Source organism: Bufo gargarizans, chromosome 2 (genome assembly GCF_014858855.1).
Source record: "Bufo gargarizans isolate SCDJY-AF-19 chromosome 2, ASM1485885v1, whole genome shotgun sequence".
Taxonomy (NCBI): domain Eukaryota; kingdom Metazoa; phylum Chordata; class Amphibia; order Anura; family Bufonidae; genus Bufo; species Bufo gargarizans.
In genome coordinates, this window is record NC_058081.1 from 631,080,298 (window position 1) to 631,099,049 (window position 18,752).

At 45.1% G+C, this 18,752-nt stretch overlaps 1 protein-coding gene across 2 annotated transcripts in view; it reads left to right on the top strand.

The window, feature by feature from the left end:
* Positions 1–18,752, top strand: part of NPHP4 (nephrocystin 4) — a 277,786-nt gene that overhangs the window by 235,655 nt on the left and 23,379 nt on the right. For both annotated transcript variants that reach the window (XM_044278368.1, XM_044278369.1), the window contains exon 26: positions 2,265–2,350. In XM_044278368.1, coding sequence (XP_044134303.1) covers positions 2,265–2,350 — 86 coding nt within the window. The remainder of the gene's footprint in view (positions 1–2,264; positions 2,351–18,752) is intronic.

The following is an 18,752-nucleotide window of genomic DNA, read 5'->3' on the forward strand; positions in this document are numbered from 1 at the left end:
CACGCCTATTTAGTATTTTTAATATGTCCCTGCTTAGTTATCAACCCCATTTTGGCCCCAGTAGATATAATGCCCTGCCCCCCAGTACTGCCCTATGTACATATGATGCCCCCTAGTAGTGCCCTCTTCACATGTAATGCCCCCAGTAGCGGCCCCTTTACATAAAGTGCCCCCCCCCCCCCCCAGTTGTGGCCTCTTTAAATACAGTTCCCCCCCAGTAGTGGCCTCTTTAAATATACCCCCCTCACAGTAGTGTCTCTTTATCTTTACATAAAGTGCCCCCCCCCAGTTGTGGCCTCTTTAAATACAGTTCCCCCCCAGTTGTGGCCTCTTTAAATACAGTTCCCCCCCCAGTAGTGGCCTCTTTAAATACAGTTCCCCCCCAGTAGTGGCCTCTTTAAATATACCCCCCTCACAGTAGTGTCTCTTTATCTTTACATAAAGTGCCCCCCCCCCCCCAGTAGTGGCCTCTTTAAAAATTCCCCCCTCACAGTAGTGTCTCTTTATCTTTACATATAGTGCCCCCCACTAATAAAGTTTAGTGTTAAACAGGTTCTTTACCTTTTTCTTACTGGATAGGTCATCAGCATCTGAAAAGCGGGAGTCTGACACCCGGTACACCCGCCGATCAGCTGTTTGAGAAGGCAGCGGCGCTTGCAGTAGCGCTGCGGCCTTCATGCAGCTTCCCACAGTCCAGTGACTTCACGACTATGTCCCATGACAGCTCACATGACTGACGCCATGTTTAGTCCCATCCAGCTCGCCTATGGATGCATTTTACAGGACTGAAATGGGATTTCTTTAAGGGAGAGGCTACTGTATGGAAATAATAGACGTCTGCAGGCAAAATTTTGAATAAATGTATAATAGAAAATTGTTCAACATCCTATTGTCCACATAAATAAATGTCATCATTCTTTAAGCTAAGGAGAAATCAGGAATTCTAGATATGATGTATATGACCACCTTAGGATTGTTGTGACCTGGGCATTGTGTATATAAGTGGTGAACTGCCGTTCCAAGCTCTGGTTCCATTGTATTAGAGATGGGCATCACCAAGTGTTGGGATAAAGCAATCTTTAGGCATGTGATCTCGCAAACCACTTTCGTGTCTGAAAATTCAGGGGCGGGTTTCCCCTTTAAGACTGTGCCAGGAGGAAGCGCCGGTCATTCCACCCCATGCTTACATGAACCCACCCTGGGGTCAGGGGCAGAGCCCACTTCTTATGTGATTACACACTGTACTAACTGTTTTGTAACAATGGACAGAGTAAATTTCATTTTTGTCCAGTTAAAGCCGCTTTACAAAGCTTTCTGGGATTAGCTTTTCTAATCATTTAGTCACTTGTCTTCTGAGAATGGTGGCTGACTAAATGCATTGTGGCACCTGCAATAATTACAACATTTTATCTTCCAGCCTGCTCCTAATCTCCTAACTACACTTCCAATCAGCATAATAGTCAGCACAGCTAGCTTCAAGGCGGCTTCTTGTTTTATTGGCTGCAGATTTACGAGATTTTCAGCCGTCACATGCATTATGCAAAATCTAACTAAATGAGTTTTGTGTCGCTGCGCACAGAATGACACTGCATTACAACGATAACAAGTTAGCGCCAACATAGACATCAAGATACAAAAGCCTATTTACAGCCAATCTTCAGTCATACAGATATAGCAGAGGCATGTAGCATGCCGTCCGCTCAAAACTGCTATTAATGGGCCGTGTCACATGACACCGGGAAGAAGTAAGCGGTGTATAGGGGCAAACATGGCAAGGTCCTCTAAGGGCGAAGATATCAGAAGCTAGGGAGTATGTCCATAGGAAAAAAAACACTCCGTAGGCACGGTCTTCTTACATAGGTTGAAAAAGTCCAAGATGACGTCCAGTAATCTGTTTGTACAAAGTGATGTGCCGTCAGCCCCACTGAAGAGCCATAAATATGTCTTCGAGATGTCAAGACATATAACTGCTTCTTAGAAAGCTGGAGCGACAACCAACCTAGCTGCCTTAGAACCTGGATGGAATATCTGCTGCCTAGTTATATGGAAGTAGGAGGTGGTGCTGTTTAGCTTGGCGTATTCACCATTTAGAAGTTGGGTGACGACCTCTGTGGCTGCTGGGGTAGTTGTCACCTACCTTTTTGGGGGTCTTCAGTGGAAGCAGCCGTGGTGGCTGTCACCCACATTCCCTTCTCAGTGGTGCAGTAGACCAGTCTAGTTTGTATGTTCATAGTTGAATATTAATGTTTTTCTGCTTATCCAAGGGTCATGGAGAACCTCAAGATGTGTTCCTTAAAGTTGCGGCCGGACCCAGTCCACAGATTAAAAGATTCTTCATTGCGCTCTATACGTAAGTTCTATTCATTAAATTACAGTCTACAGTAAGGTCTACTCATGGACTTGGCTGTGTGCCATAATATCGTAATGTCCCACTGCTATAATCAGAGCTGATGATGTGACTCACTGACTCTATTGATGTTAGATTTGGCATCACCTTTTCACATCACCGATAACCTTTAAGAATACATCTCTTTATGCATGCATCTGTGGAGCCATTCTAAAAGTGTATATTCACATCCGGAGGTACTGCTGGACTCCTCACCCACACAGTCCTGCAGTACGTATTGTGGCTGGCCGATTAGATGACTGGTCCGTCATGTCCCTACATCTAGTAAAGGAAGAAAGGTGTAAGGGTTCAAAACCTGTATCAGCCTTACTAAAGCTGAACCCTACAGTCAATAATGATTCCACATGCTTCTGTGTAAATCACTCATCATCAAGGGGCTTCTGCGTAAATCGCTCATTATCAGGTAGGGCTGCAGTAAACGATTATTTTAGTAATCAAGTATTCTATCGATTATTTCTTACGATTAATCGAGTAATCTAATAAGACTGCCATTAGTCCCCAACACCCTTTGTTCCCCACTGTGCGATCAGCCCAAGTGCACCAGTTCCCCCCAGTGCCATCAGCTCCACTATCCCCCAGTGCCATCAATTTCCCCCCGTGTCATCAGGTCAGTTCCCCCAGTGCCATCAGCTCTTCCCCACCCCAGTGCCATCAGCTCTTCCCCACCCCAGTGCCATCAGCTCTTCCCCACCCCAGTGCCATCAGCTCTTCCCCACCCCAGTGCCATCAGCTCTTCCCCACCCCAGTGCCATCAGCTCTTCCCCACCCCAGTGGCATAAGCTCTCTCCCACCCAGTGCCATCAGCTCTCCCCCATCCCAGTGGCGTCAGCTCTACTCCCCAGTACCATCAGCTCTCCCCACCCCAGTGCCATTAGCTCCACTCCCCCAGTGCCATCATCTCTCCCCCACCCCTGTGCCATCATCTCTCCCCCCTTGTGCCATCATCTCTCCCCCCTTGTGCCATCATCTCTCCCCCCTTGTGCCATCATCTCTCCCCCCATTGTGCCATCATCTCTCCCCCCATTGTGCTATCAGCTCTCCCCCCATTGTGCCATCATCTGTCCCTCCTTGTGCCATCAGCTTTATCCTTTTTTGCCATCAGCTCTCCCCCTTGTGCCATCAGCTCTCCAGCCTTGTGCCATCAGCTCTCCCCCTTGTGCCATAGTCTCTGCTGCCCTGCTCCTCCTGACACCCGGATTACACAGCGTCATTGGTTGCTATGACGCTGTGCACTCCGGGTGCCCGGCCTTAGTCGCGCCCCCACCCCCTCGGTTTCACCAACTTACCTTTCCAGCAGGGGCGCGGCCGACACTCCATCGTTCCGTGCTGCTCTGCGCCTGACGTCACACACAGCGCGTCAGGTCACGGCGTGCGTATGTCACGAGGTTAGTACAGCACGGGACCATGGACATGCTGTGAAGTTTCCGGAGGCCCCCTGCTGGAAAGGTGAGTATTCCAAAAGCAACGGAAGACCACAGACCGGGAGTAATAGCAAGCGCTTCACTCCCGCTCCGTGGTCACATGACAGAAATGAATTTTCGATGCTAAAAATTAGCATCGAGGATTTTTTGGTGTCGAATTACTCGATTTACTCAAGTATTCGTTTCAGCCCTATCATCAGGACATTCTGTGTAAATCACTCATCAGGGGTTTCTGCATAAATCACACAGGAGTTTCTACTTAATCACTTATCATCAGGGTCTGTTTGCTTGTTACTGATGCACAGATTTGAGCAATATAATTTCTGGTAGTGGGCCTTGATAACAGCTTTGTTTTAAAGGGGTTGTCTAAGATTTGGATGTTGACAGCATAGATCTCCAGCGATCTGATATTGATGGCCTGACACCCCGAACTCCCACTGATCAGCTGTTACCTTGTTCTGCTCTCATTCACTTCATGGGGAGCAGCATTGCAGTTACCAGCCCCGTCCACTACACAATGGATGTAGCTGCATAGTTCCAGTCTAAGGCTCCATTCACACGTCCGCAATTTCGTTCTGCATTTTGCGGAACGGAATTGCGGACCCATTCATTTCTATGGGGCAGCACGATGTGCTGCCCGGATCCGGAATTGCGGATCCGTACATCCGGGTCCGCAATTCCGATCCCGAAAAAAATAAAACATGTCCTATTCTTGTCCGCAATTGTGGACAAGAATAGGCATTTTCTATTAAGTGCCGGCGATGTGCGGTCTGCAAAATGCGGAACGCACATCGCCGATGTCCGTGTTTTGTGGATCCGCAAAACACACACGGACGTGTGAATGGACCCTAAGTCTGCTTGCACAGCTGGAGTTTGCAGCAGCATATTGTTATCGTTGTCATGGGGGACTTCAACTTCCCAGATATAGACTAGGAAACTGTAGACCTCATAAAGAAAACAGGTTCTTGGCAATAACCAAAGACAATTACCTTTCCCAACTGGTTCAGGACCCAACTAGAGGGACGGCCATACTGGACTTAAGAGAGGCCATTGGCCTAACTAACTGGGACAAAGTCCTCAAAAATACAAAATACAGCCACAAAATGGGATATTTTTCAAAACATCCTAAAATCTAATTCTTAGAGGTACATACCTTATGGGATAAAAGGTTTAGAAAGCATTTAAATCACTAAAACGGGATGGTAGCGCGGAAGCATGTAAAAACTATAAGGAAAAAAAATAGAATATGTAAAAAACAAATAGAAGCAGCGAAACTAGAGACAGAGAGATTCATTGCCATTAGTCAGACCACACATGGAGTACTGTGTACAGTTCTGGGCTCCTGTGAACAAGGCAGACATAGCAGAGCTGGAGAGGGTCCAGAGGAGGGCAACTAAAGTAATAACTGGAATAGGACAACTACAGTACCCTGAAAGATTATCAAAATTAGGGTTATTCACTTTAGAAAAAAAGACAACTGAGGGGAGATCTAATTACTATGTATAAATATATCAGGGGTCAGTACAGAGATCTCTCCCATCATCTATTTATCCCCAGGACTGTGACTGTGACTGTGACGAGGGGACATCCTCTGCGTCTGGAGGAAAGAAGGTTTGTACACAAACATAGAAGAGGATTCTTTACGGTAAGAGCAGTGAGACTATGGAACTCTCTGCCTGAGGAGGTGGTGATGGTAAGTACAATAACGGAATTCAAGAGGGGCCTGGATGTATTTCTGGAGCGTAATAATATTACAGGCTATAGCTACTAGAGAGGGGTCGTTGATCCAGGGAGTTATTCTAAATGCCTTATTGGAGTCGGAAAGGAATTTTTCTTCACCTAAAATGAGGAAAATTGGCTTCTACCTCACATTTTTTTTTGCCTTCCTCTGGATCAACTTGCAGGATGACAGGTCAAACTGGATGGACAAATGTCTTTTTTCAGACTTATGTACTATGTTACTATGTATTGGTGTACAGTAGGTAAGTGCTATCTACCTGAGGGCTCGTGTGCATCTGGGCTTTGTTCAGTGCTGTAACAGGGCTTCCATAGAGGTTCGTGGTGCTTCTACTGACATTTGTGCTGCTGCTAGGTTTCCCTCACACAAGGGATTACCTACAAAGTAGCAAACCCCGACCTGTAAGAATTACAAGTGCACTTGAAGAATGTACCCATTTACTAGGAAGAATGGCGAAGAACTGAAAAATTTCAAGTACATTTTACGAATAACCTTTCTTTACTTTCCCGAGCTCTAAGTAACTTTATAACCTTAAACTTTTTTTTTTGTCCTCTGTTGCCATGGAAGCCAAAAATGAAATCATTCATCATTTTCCTGCGTGCAACCCAGGACCCTGCAAATAATAAATTTGCTTATAGTCACAGCAACCACAGTTTATCTTGTAGCTTTATTTGTAAAATATCAGAATCCCTTTAATTGAACTTTTGTTGTTGTGAAGTGATAGAGAGCCACGGGGGGTGCAGGGACCATTGGCCCCTGTGATTTATCCTAGTATGCAGGTGCTCAGTATACCGCAGTTAATAAAGCTGGCGGGCTGAAGCCTGATGGAAGTAATGGGCTTTCTATCCTCTTGTTACCGCTGAATCACATTTTATAGCTTCACAAATTCATCCTGAAACGCGTCTATGAAACAACCAATAAAACCGTCTGAGGCGAGCCCCTTACTTTATAGCCCCGTCAGTGTTAGCTGCAGAGATAAACTGCCTGGGTCATATCGTTAATTGTCTAATTTCATTAGGCCAGAAAAGTTATATACTTGATGCTTTAAATATCTTTCCAGTATTTATGTGATGATAGGAAACTGACGTGTCCATACGACGAAGGTCTGAAGCGGCATTTACAGAAACTTCACTTATAATATCCACTTAGAGCCTCATTCACATGTCCGTGCTTATCCGTGAAAAAGGGGTCAGAGATGCCTCCGTGAGGATGTCCGTGTGTCCTTTGCTGTCCGTGTGTCATCTGTGTTTCAGTGACACTGCGCAGCGGAAATGTTTTTTTCAAAGCATCTCTTCCTAATGATCCGTGAAACACAGATGGCATCCTTATTGCATTTGTGGTTTTCACGGACCCATCGACTATAATGAGCATGATGACAAAATAGGAGCATGCATCAGTGCTAAAAACACGGACCGTGCTAAAACACTGATGTGTGAATACACACATTAAAATGAATTGAGACCTGTGCTGTCCATGGAGAACGCGTACAGCACACGTCCGTGGAACACTGATGTATGAATGAGGCCTAAAGAGGTTGTCCACTTCAGGAAATGTTGAGATCAATAAAAATCCCACACAACAATTGCTTGAAAAATTTAATTATGGTAAACTCAAATCATGTAAAATACAGTACTGGAAACATGTAAGGTTGACGCGTTTCGGCTAACGCAGGGAGCCTTAGTCATGACGTGAAGGTATATGGTGAACAAGTGAATATTAAAAGGAGCAGGAACCAATCACAGCCCTCCAAAATAACACATGACTGAATAAAAACAAATGCAAAGCACCTGGAGTAGTGCAGGATCGGATCCGATTTCCTATTCACACCAAGGAGGGCGCATTTCCGTAACAGAAACAACCAGAAAGTTTTCTCTGATAATGACCTCCCCTTGGTGGTCGAGAAGCTGTCACAACCAGACAGCTGAGAAGCTCTGACAGAGGCCTTTCAGAACCTCCTCCTTGAATTTCTGTGTTGTGGTATTCAGCTCCTCCTCTCGTCAGCCTCTCTCAGCTGTCATGTGTTAATTGCTTCCCTTTAAATGCCTCCCCAGAATGCTTTTCTGGGTGGCTTATATTACTTCCTGGAGTGTGTGTGCACGCTGATCTGTCCTCCTGTTTGCTTCAAAGCTAAGTGTACCTTTATCTGTTAATATCTGTTTGCTGGATTCCAGGTGACCCTGACTCCCTCCGTGTCTTGTGTAGGGAGCCGGTGGTCGTGTCCCCTCACTATTGTAGGGTGCTCAGGGCTTTATAGTCAAGGTTCGTGGATATGCAAACCTCCACCATTCGGATCTTTGCATAGGCTGAGCAGCCAGGGAAAGTGCCAGGTCTTCTGCAGGGGTCTCCCTTGGTTCCTTAGTTTTTGGATCCAGCGAGTCGTTTATACATGTTGCTTTGCCTTGTTACCTGTACACATTCCGTGACATTATAAGCCGCGCCAAAACCGTCTTAAGCATGGATCCGGTTTCACTTTTGGCTGAACGCTTCCAGGGTCTTTCATTGGAGGTAGCTGACCTCCGTAAGACTTTTTCTCAGCTTCAAGTGACCGGTTCAGCTTGCGTTCATGGAGCTTGTTCTGAGCCTAAGATCTCGCTCCCGGATACGTTCTCCGGGGGTAGTGAGAATTTTGTGCGTTTTAGAGAGGCTTGCAAACTCCATTTTCGCCTTCTTCCCCATTCTTCTGGTGATGAGGAACGGAGGGTGGGGATCATTATATCGCTGCTCAGGGGTAACGCTCAGTCCTGGGCCTTTTCGCTGCCGGAGGGGGCACGGCCCCTCCGTTCAGTGGATGAATTCTTTTTAGCCCTGGGTCAGATATATGATGATCCGGATCGTATTGCTCTGGCGGAGTCTAGACTACGTCTCCTATGCCAGGGTAAACAATCCGCAGAAATATACTGCTCAGAATTTCGGAGTTGGGCAGCTGATACTGGTTGGAATGATGCTGCACTCCGAAGTCAATTTTGCCATGGTCTTTCAGAGGGATTGAAAGATGCATTTGCCTTTCATGAAAGGCCTATTTCTTTGGACTCTGCTATGTCTCAGGCCGTTCGTATTGACAGGCGTCTTAGAGAGAGAGGAGAGATCTCTCCTTCCTGTCATACTCGGTCCCAGGACTGTGCAGCGGTCCCATTCTCTGCGCAGGGGTCTCAGTCGCTGTCAGCCCCTTCTGAGCAGGAGCCCATGCAGCTGGGGTTGATTGCTTCTGACAATAGAAGATTCAGCCCGCATGGGAGGGTTTGTTTTTGTTGTGGAGGTATTAATCATTTGGCAAATATTTGTCCCTCTAGGAGATTCAGGCAGTTCTCTGGGTATAATAAAGAAACAAAGAGGAAAAAATCTTTGAAAAATGTTCCGTCTGTTACTATTGGCAGGATTGAGGCGGAGATTGAAGATTTTCCGTTTGCTTGTAGTTCCCGTTTTGTCCTGTCGGCTAGGGTGGCGCTAGAGAGCAAGAACATTTTTTGTGAGATTTTTGTGGATAGTGGAGCAGCGGTCAATCTCATTGATAATCACTTTGCGATAACTCATGGTTTCCAGGTGTGCGCTTTGAGAAAGGATATTCCTGTGTTTGCTATCGATTCCGCTCCACTTTCTCAGAAGTCATTAAAGGGCATAGTTCACAATATCCGTTTAATTGTGAGTGATGCTCATGTTGAGGATGTGTCATGTTTCGTCCTTAGCGGTTTGCCGACTCCTCTAGTGTTGGGGCTACCCTGGCTCACTAAACATAACCCCACCATTGATTGGCAAGCAAGGCAAATAAATGGTTGGAGTGACTTTTGCAGAGAGAATTGCCTCACGACATCTGTTTCTGAGGTTGCTACTAAGACTGTACCATCTTTTCTCTCTGAATTTTCGGATGTCTTCTCTGAGAGTGGAGTTCAGGATTTGCCCCCGCACAGGGAGTACGATTGCCCTATTAATCTCATCCCAGACGCCAAGCTGCCTAAATCTCGTTTATACAATCTTTCCCAACCTGAGAGGATCGCTATGCGTACTTATATCTCTGAGAGTCTGAGAAAGGGACACATACGACCCTCAAAGTCACCTGTTGCCGCTGGTTTTTTCTTTGTTAAGAAAAAAGATGGTTCTTTAAGACCTTGTCTGGATTTCAGGGAGCTGAACAATATCACAATTCGTGACCCTTATCCGCTTCCTCTGATCCCGGACCTATTTAACCAGGTTGTTGGGGCTAAAGTCTTTTCCAAATTAGATTTAAGAGGGGCATACAACCTGGTCAGGGTCAGAGAAGGGGACGAATGGAAGACGGCCTTCAATACCCCTGAGGGCCATTTTGAGAATTTGGTTATGCCTTTTGGTTTGATGAATGCCCCAGCCGTTTTTCAGCATTTCGTGAACAGCATTTTTTATCATTTGATGGGAAAATTTGTATTGGTGTATTTGGATGACATTTTGATTTTTTCTCCCGATTTCAAAACTCATAAGGAACATTTACGTCAGGTCTTGCTCATCCTGCGGGAGAATAAATTATATGCGAAACTGGAAAAATGTGTGTTTGCGGTTCCAGAAATTCAATTTCTGGGGTTTCTTCTCTCCGCTTCTGGTTTTCGCATGGACCCCGAGAAGGTCCGCGCTGTGCTTGAGTGGGAGCTTCCTGAGAATCAAAAGGCGCTGATGCGTTTTTTGGGCTTTGCCAATTATTACAGGAAGTTCATTTTGAATTATTCTTCTATTGTTAAACCACTCACTGATATGACCAGAAAGGGGGTAGATTTTTCTTCTTGGTCAGTAGAGGCGCGTAAGGCTTTTTCTGATATCAAGGAGAGTTTTGCTTCCGCTCCCATCTTGGTGCAACCTGATGTTTCTTTACCCTTCATAGTTGAGGTTGATGCTTCTGAGGTGGGTGTGGGGGCGGTCTTGTCTCAGGGTTCCTCTCCTGCCAATTGGCGACCGTGTGCCTTTTTCTCAAGAAAACTCTCCTCCGCAGAGAGAAATTACGATGTGGGAGATAGGGAATTGTTGGCCATCAAGTTGGCTTTTGAGGAATGGCGCCATTGGCTAGAGGGAGCCAGACACCCTATTACCGTATTTACTGACCATAAAAATCTGGCCTACTTGGAGTCAGCCAAGCGTCTGAACCCGAGACAGGCCAGATGGTCGTTGTTCTTTTCTAGGTTTAATTTTGTTGTCACGTTCCGCCCTGGAGTTAAGAATGTGAAGGCAGATGCCCTGTCACGTTGTTTTCCGGGAGGCGGGAATTTTGAAGACCCGGGTCCCATTTTGGCTGAAGGTGTGGTGGTCTCTGCTCTTTTTCCTGAATTGGAGGCAGAGGTGCAGGCAGCTCAGTCAGAGGCTCCTGATCTTTGTCCTCCTGGGAGGTTGTTTGTGCCTCTCGCTTTAAGACACAAGATTTTTAAAGAACACCACGATACGGTCCTTGCTGGGCACCCGGGGGTAAGAGCCACACTGGATCTCATCGCTCGGAGATTCTGGTGGCCTGCGCTTCGTAAGTCGGTTGAGGGTTTTGTGGCAGCCTGCGAGACTTGCGCTCGTGCCAAAGTCCCTCATTCACGGCCATCAGGTCCTCTCCTTCCCTTACCCATTCCTTCCCGTCCTTGGACACATCTGTCCATGGACTTTATCACGGACCTGCCTCGTTCCTCGGGGAAGACTGTGATTCTGGTGGTGGTGGACCGTTTTAGCAAAATGGTGCATTTCATCCCTTTTCCTGGTTTGCCCAATGCTAAGACGCTGGCGCAGGCATTTGTTGATCACATTGTCAAATTGCACGGTATTCCTTCAGACATAGTCTCTGATAGGGGCACGCAGTTTGTTTCCAGATTCTGGAAGGCTTTCTGTTCTCGCTTGGGGGTTCGGTTATCATTCTCTTCTGCTTTCCACCCGCAGTCGAATGGCCAGACAGAGCGCGTCAATCAGAATCTGGAGACATATCTGCGTTGTTTTGTGGCGGAGAATCAAGAGGATTGGTGTTCTTTTTTGTCCCTTGCTGAGTTTGCTTTAAATAACCGTCGTCAGGAGTCCTCTGATAAGTCACCATTTTTTGGTGCATATGGGTTTCATCCACAGTTTGGGACTTTCTCGGGAGAGGGGTCTTCTGGTTTACCTGATGAGGACAGATTCTCCTCGTCTTTGTCATCTATTTGGCAAAAGATTCAAGATAATCTTAAGAGCATGAGTGAGAGATATAAGCGTGTGGCTGATAAGAGACGTGTGCTTGGTCCGGACCTGAATGTTGGTGATCTGGTGTGGTTGTCTACCAAGAATATCAAATTGAAGGTTCCCTCCTGGAAGTTGGGTCCTAGGTTTATTGGGCCTTACAAAATCCTGTCTGTCATCAATCCTGTGGCATACCGTCTTGATCTTCCTCAGACTTGGAAGATCCATAATGTTTTTCATAAGTCCTTATTGAAACCTTATGTTCAACCCATTGTACCCTCGCCTTTGCCTCCTCCTCCGATTATGGTTGATGGGAATCTTGAATTTCAGGTATCTAGGATTGTGGATTCTCGTCTTGTCCGCGGTTCTCTTCAGTACCTTGTTCAGTGGGAGGGGTATGGTCCTGAGGAGAGGATGTGGGTCCCAGTGACGGACATTAAGGCCTCTCGTCTCATCAGGGCTTTCCATAGGTCCCATCCTGAGAAGGTGGGTTCTGAGTGTCCGGAGTCCACTCGTAGAGGGAGGGGTACTGTCACAACCAGACAGTTGAGAAGCTCTGACAGAGGCCTTTCAGAACCTCCTCCTTGAATTTCTGTGTTGTGGTATTCAGCTCCTCCTCTCGTCAGCCTCTCTCAGCTGTCATGTGTTAATTGCTTCCCTTTAAATGCCTCCCCAGAATGCTTTTCTGGGCGGCTTATATTACTTCCTGGAGTGTGTGTGCACGCTGATCTGTCCTCCTGTTTGCTTCAAAGCTAAGTGTACCTTTATCTGTTAATATCTGTTTGCTGGATCCCAGGTGACCCTGACTCCCTCCGTGTCTTGTGTAGGGAGCCGGTGGTCGTGTCCCCTCACTATTGTAGGGTGCTCAGGGCTTTATAGTCAAGGTTCGTGGATATGCAAACCTCCACCATTCGGATCTTTGCATAGGCTGAGCAGCCAGGGAAAGTGCCAGGTCTTCTGCAGGGGTCTCCCTTGGTTCCTTAGTTTTTGGATCCAGCGAGTCGTTTATACATGTTGCTTTGCCTTGTTACCTGTACACATTCCGTGACAGAAGCATGTTCGCCTGCACTTTCATACTAGAGACTTTTTTATTGTGAATCTGCAAGAAACGTAAAGAAAAAGCAGATAAAGTTTTTAAAATAGTCTGGTCTTTGGAAATGTCAAAGATATGCCGCCTGACCCATGACTTTAATGAACATGGAACCAACGTTTTGCAAATATATCTGTAAAGAATAATTCAAGGCAACTGGACTGTAGATTTCTTGAAAACGTTTCACTCGTTCTTCCAACGAGCTTTCTCAATTCTGAGTGATTGTACAAAAATTCTGTAAATAAATATGTAACTAAATCCACATCTGGTAATTATACCCAGCCTTGGGTCAAAGGTGTTGATTCCATTATCCTAATTGGAGTCAGTAGGTGATAAAGAGGTGTCAAGACAGACCAGCCCAGACCAAGTGTGTGCCTTACTGGACCTTTGTCTGAGTACCACCTACTTCAAGTATAAGGACAAGTTCTACAAGCAAAAACATGGCTGTGCTATGGGATCGCCAGTCTCGCCTATTGTAGCGAACCTGTATATGGAGGAAGTAGAAAGGAAAGCCCTGACCACTTTCAAGGGAATTACACCGAGTCATTGGTTCAGATATGTGGATAACACTTGGGTTAAAATTCATAAACAAGAGTTACAGGCTTTCACCGACCACATCAACTCAGTGGATCATAACATCAATTTCACGTGGGAAGATATGCAGAACAACAAACTGGCGTTTCTGGACTGTCTTATAACAGTGGAAGAGGGAAGGAAGCTGGGAATAGAGGTCTATCGAAAACCAACACACACAGACCAGTACCTGCTATTTGATTCCCACCATCCTCTAGACCACAAACTGGGAGTCATCCAGACTCTACACCACCGGGCAGAGAAAATCCCCACCAGCACAGAGGCCAAGGCGAAGGAACTCAAACACCTCAGAGGGGCACTTAAAACTTGTGGGTATCCAGTTTGGGCCTTTGTCAAAACAGAAGGAAGGAGAAGAAAGACCACCAAGACTACCAGTGAGGGCGAGAAGCATGACAGACGCAAGAATATGGTTATCCCATATGTAGCTGGGGTGTCTGAGAAACTCAAAAGGATTTTTAATAAACATCACATTCCTGTTTGCTTTAAACCCAGCAACACACTGAGGCAACAACTGGTTCACCCCAAAGACCCAACGCCTAAACACAAGATGGACAACATTGTGTACGCAGTCCAGTGCAATGAGGAATGCTCAGAACTGTATATCGGCGAAACAAAACAACAACTACATCAGCGTATGGCTCAGCATAGAAGAGCCAAAACCTCTGGTCAAGATTCAGCCGTGTACTTACATCTAAAAGGAACAGGTCACACCTTTGAAGACAGTCAAGTACGTGTTTTGGATAAGGAGGCCGATTGGTACAAACGAGGCAGGAAGGAGGCCATCTACGTAAAAATGGAGAAGCCAAGCTTGAATAGAGGTGGGGGGGTTAGACATCTATTGTCTGCCACATACAATGCTGTCTTGACACCTTTTTCTGGGAAGTCTTTATCACCTACTGACTCCAATTAGGATAATGGAATCAACACCTTTGACCCAATGCTGGGTATAATTACCAGATGTGGATTCAGTTACATATTTATTCCCAGAATTTTTGTACAATCACTCAGAATTGAGAAAGCTCGTTGGAAGAACGAGTGAAACGTTTTCAAGAAATCTACAGTACGTCCAGTTGCCTTGAATTATTCTTTACAGATATATACCATGACCTGAATAAATGAGAACCTTCACAGACAACGTATTGCAAGTTACAGGATGTGCAAGTGATAAGAGAAACCACATCGGTGGAGTTACAGGCTGCATACTGCTGCATGTTGTAAGTCCTGCTTGTGGTGCAAGAAACAAAGGAGCGTGAGACCTGAATTACGGAACAGCTGATACACTTGGAATGCCCACATTTATCACCATGTACCTTCGTGTTATGACTGAAGCCTCTATTACACTGCCCGATTTTTCAGCAAATAATCGCAAACGAGCGTTCGCATGAATGTTCGGTAGCAATCATCTGGCAGTGTAATACTGCCTCTAGCTGTCATACATTTAGACCATTATCTACGCCTAAACCAGGCGTAGAAAATGATGAATGAGATGGGCCTGCTGTCCCCACCCACACTGTGCCCACAATTTTAGACTCTGCATGAGTGGGGTGAACTCGCAGATTTCTGAAATAAGCCTAAATCATGCATATTTCAGGTACAGATAGCGGCGCTATGGTTAGTTGCTCCGCCATCTGTACCTGAAATATGCATCATTTAGGCGTATTTCAGAATTAATAATTGACTCCCTATATTCTTGAACATGTGGGGAGATAAAACAATAGTTGTGGTCTTGTACACAAGGGGCAATATTATAAAAGTGCTGATATAGCAATGATATTCTACCTAGCTTAGGCTACTTTCACACTAGCGTTTTCGCTGGATCCGGCAGGGTTCAGCAAAAACGCTTCCTTTAATGATAATACAACCATTTGCATCCGTTGTGAACTCCGATAAATCGGTTGTATTATCTTTAACATACCCAAGACGGATCCGTCATGAACTCCATTGAATGAAAGTCAATGGTACGGATCCATTTTCTATTGTGTCAGATTGTGTCAGAGAAAACTGATCCGTCCCCATTGACTTGCTCCGCATCCCAGGACGGAAAGCGGTATGAGAAAGGAACGGAGTGCATTTTGGAGCATTCTTTTCTGTTCAGTTACATTTTGTCCCCATTGACAATGAATGGGGACAAAACTGAAGCGTTTTTTTTCCGGTATTGAGACCCTATGACGGATCTCAATACCGGAAAATAGAAACGCCAGTGTGAAAGTAGCCTTATACAGCCAGTTGCAGAAAAGTGGTAACCAGCTTGTGTTCAAAATGGTAACAAATAAATGTAATTACAATAGAAATAGTTCATTAAATATATATGATATCCCTTATTGAATTAATGTCTAAGTACAAAGAATTCGATTTTATTAATTATAAATACAAGAAGAAGGAGTGAGTACAAATTACGTTATTGGTTTTAAGAAGTTTTAGAAAATATCTTGGCTTTTCTGGTCAGGCCCCTGACAGACATTCTAGGGGTTTTGAAGAGATGATATAATTGTTTAATCATGATATCTGTGTACATAGTAACATCGTTTATAAGGCTGAAAAAAGACATCAGTTCGGCCTGTTATCCTGCAAGTTGATCGAGAGAAAGGCAAAAAACCTGTGAGGTAGAAACCAATTTTCCTCACTTTAGGGGAAAAAATTCCTTCCCGACTCCAATCAGAATAACTTCCTGGATCAACGACCCCTCTCTAGTAGCTATAGCCTTTATATTATTACACTCCAGAAATACATCCAGGCCCCTCTTGAATTCCTTTATTGTACTCACCATCACCACCTCCTCAGGCAGAGAGTTCCATAGTCTCACTGCTCTTACCGTAAAGAATCCTCTTCCATGTTTGTGTACAAACCTTCTTTCCTCCAGACGCAGAGGATGTCCCCTCGTCACAGTCCTGGGGATAAATAGATGATGGGAAAGATCTCTGTACTGACCCCTGATATATTTATACTGTACATAGTTATTAGATGTCCCCTGAGTTGTCTTTTTTTCTAAAGTGAATAAACCTAATTTTGATAACCCAGTTATTACTTTAGTTGCCCTCCTCTGAAGACTCTCCAGCTCTGCTATGTCTGCCTTGTTCACAGGAGCCCAAAACTGTACACAGTACTCCATGTGTGGTCTGACTAGTGATTTGTAAAGTGGTAGGACTATGTTCTCATCGCGGGCATCTATGCCCCTTTTGATGCAACCCATTATCTTATTGGCCTTGGCAGCATCTGCCTGACACTGGTTTCTGCAGATTAGTTTGCTATCCACTAAGTCTTTTTCCATGTCAGTGTTACCCAGTGTTTTACCATTTAGTATGTACTGGTGACTTGAATTATTCCTTCCCATGTGCATAACCTTACATTTGTCAGTGTTAAACCTCATCTGCCCCTTCTCTGCCCAAGCCTCTAATCTATTCAGATCAATCAGCAGCCGTATACTGTCCTCTTTAGTGTTAATTACTTTACACAGTTTAGTGTCATCTGAAAAAAATTGTATTTTACTGTGCAAGCCTTCTACAAGATCATTAATAAATATATTGAAGAGAATAGGGCCCAATACTGACCCCTGAGGTACTCCGCTAGTGACAGTGACCCAATCTGAGTGTGTACCACTAATAACCACCCTCTGTTTTCTATCACTCAGCCAGTTACTTACCCACATACAGACATTTTCTGCCAGTCTGAGCATTCTCATTTTATATACTAACCTTTTATGCGGTACAGTGTCAAATGCTTTGGAGAAGTCAAGATATACGACATCCATTGATTCGCCGCGGTCAAGTCTAGAACTTACCTCCTCATAGAAACTGATAAAATTAGTTTGACATGACCAATCTCTCATGAAGCCATGCTGATATGGCATTATTTGCTTATTCTCATTGATGTACTCCAAGATAGCATCTCTTAGAAAACCTTCAAACAGCTTACCCATGACAGATGTTAAAGGGGTTCTGCAGTTTGTTTAAACTGATGATCTATCCTTTGGATAGATCATCAGCATCTGATTGCCGGGGGTTGGACACCCGGGACCAGCGCTGCAGCTTTCTCACTATTTACCGCTGGCCCAGTGACGTCACAACTAGTATCACTGGCTGGGTGCGGCTAAGCTCTGTTCACTTGAATGGAGCTTAGCCCCGCCCAGGCCATTGATACTAGTCGTGACGTCACTGGGCCAGCGGTAAACAGTGAGAAGGCCGCTGTGCTGCTGAAGCGCCGCTGCCTTCTCAAACAGTTGAGGATAGATCATCAGTTTAAACAAACTACAGAACCCCTTTAAACTTACTGGCCTCTAGTTTCCTGGATCTGGGTTTTTCGACCCTTTTTGAATATTGGCACCACATTTGCTATGCACCAATCTTGTGGAACACTCCCTGTTAGTATAGCATCCTTAAATATTAGAAATAAGGGTCTGGCTATGATATTACTTAAAGGGAACCTGTCACCTGGATTTTGTGTATACCGCTAGCACATCCGCAATACCCAGTCCCCATAGCTCTATGTGCTTTTATTGTGTAAAAAAACAACTATTTGATTCATATGTAAATTAACCTGAGATAAGTCCTGTCCCTGAGATGAGGTAGTTGTAGAAGTGGACGTCTCTAACCTCCACTCGAACCACAAATGGGGTGGTGGGAGAGAGAGAGAAAGGGGCGCACAATAGGATAGTACGTTCGAATAAATAAAATTATTGAAAAGAAAGAGCAAGGCTCACCTTATTGAGTTGTGCTACAGATAGGCACAACTCTATTGTAGATATGAATGGAGTAAAATCCAATTCTAAAGGGCTGCAGCCGAAGGTAATATCTCTCCTGGAAAGGGGGTCCAATCCTCCAGAGAGTGCTTGTCGAGAAGAAAAGATGCTGCAATGGCGCAAATCCACTGGTGGAAACGGACATGAAACTTCGATCTGGATATTCCTTTTTTTATTTAAAGAAAGTGCATAGCCATGTAAACAACACGTTTCGGGTACTAATAGTTCCCCTTCATCAGGGAACTATTAGTCCCCAAAACGCGTTGTTTACATGGCTATGCACTTTCTAGAAATAAAAAAAAGGAATATCCAGATCGAAGTTTCATGTCCGTTTCCACCAGTGGATTTGTGCCATTGCAGCATCTTTTCTTCTCTGTCCCTGAGATGAGTTTAGTTTTTTTTACACAATAAAAGCACACAGAGCTATGGGGACTGGGTATTGCGGATGTGCTAGCGGAAATCTAGCAACCCATGTCCTCAGCTCTATACACAAAATCCGGATGACAGTATCCCTTTAATTCTCTTAGGATACGGGGGTGTATGCCATCTGGTCCCGGCGATTTGTCTATTTTAATCTTTTTAAGACGCCGCTGTTCTTCTTCCAGGTTCAAACAGGGCACTTTTAA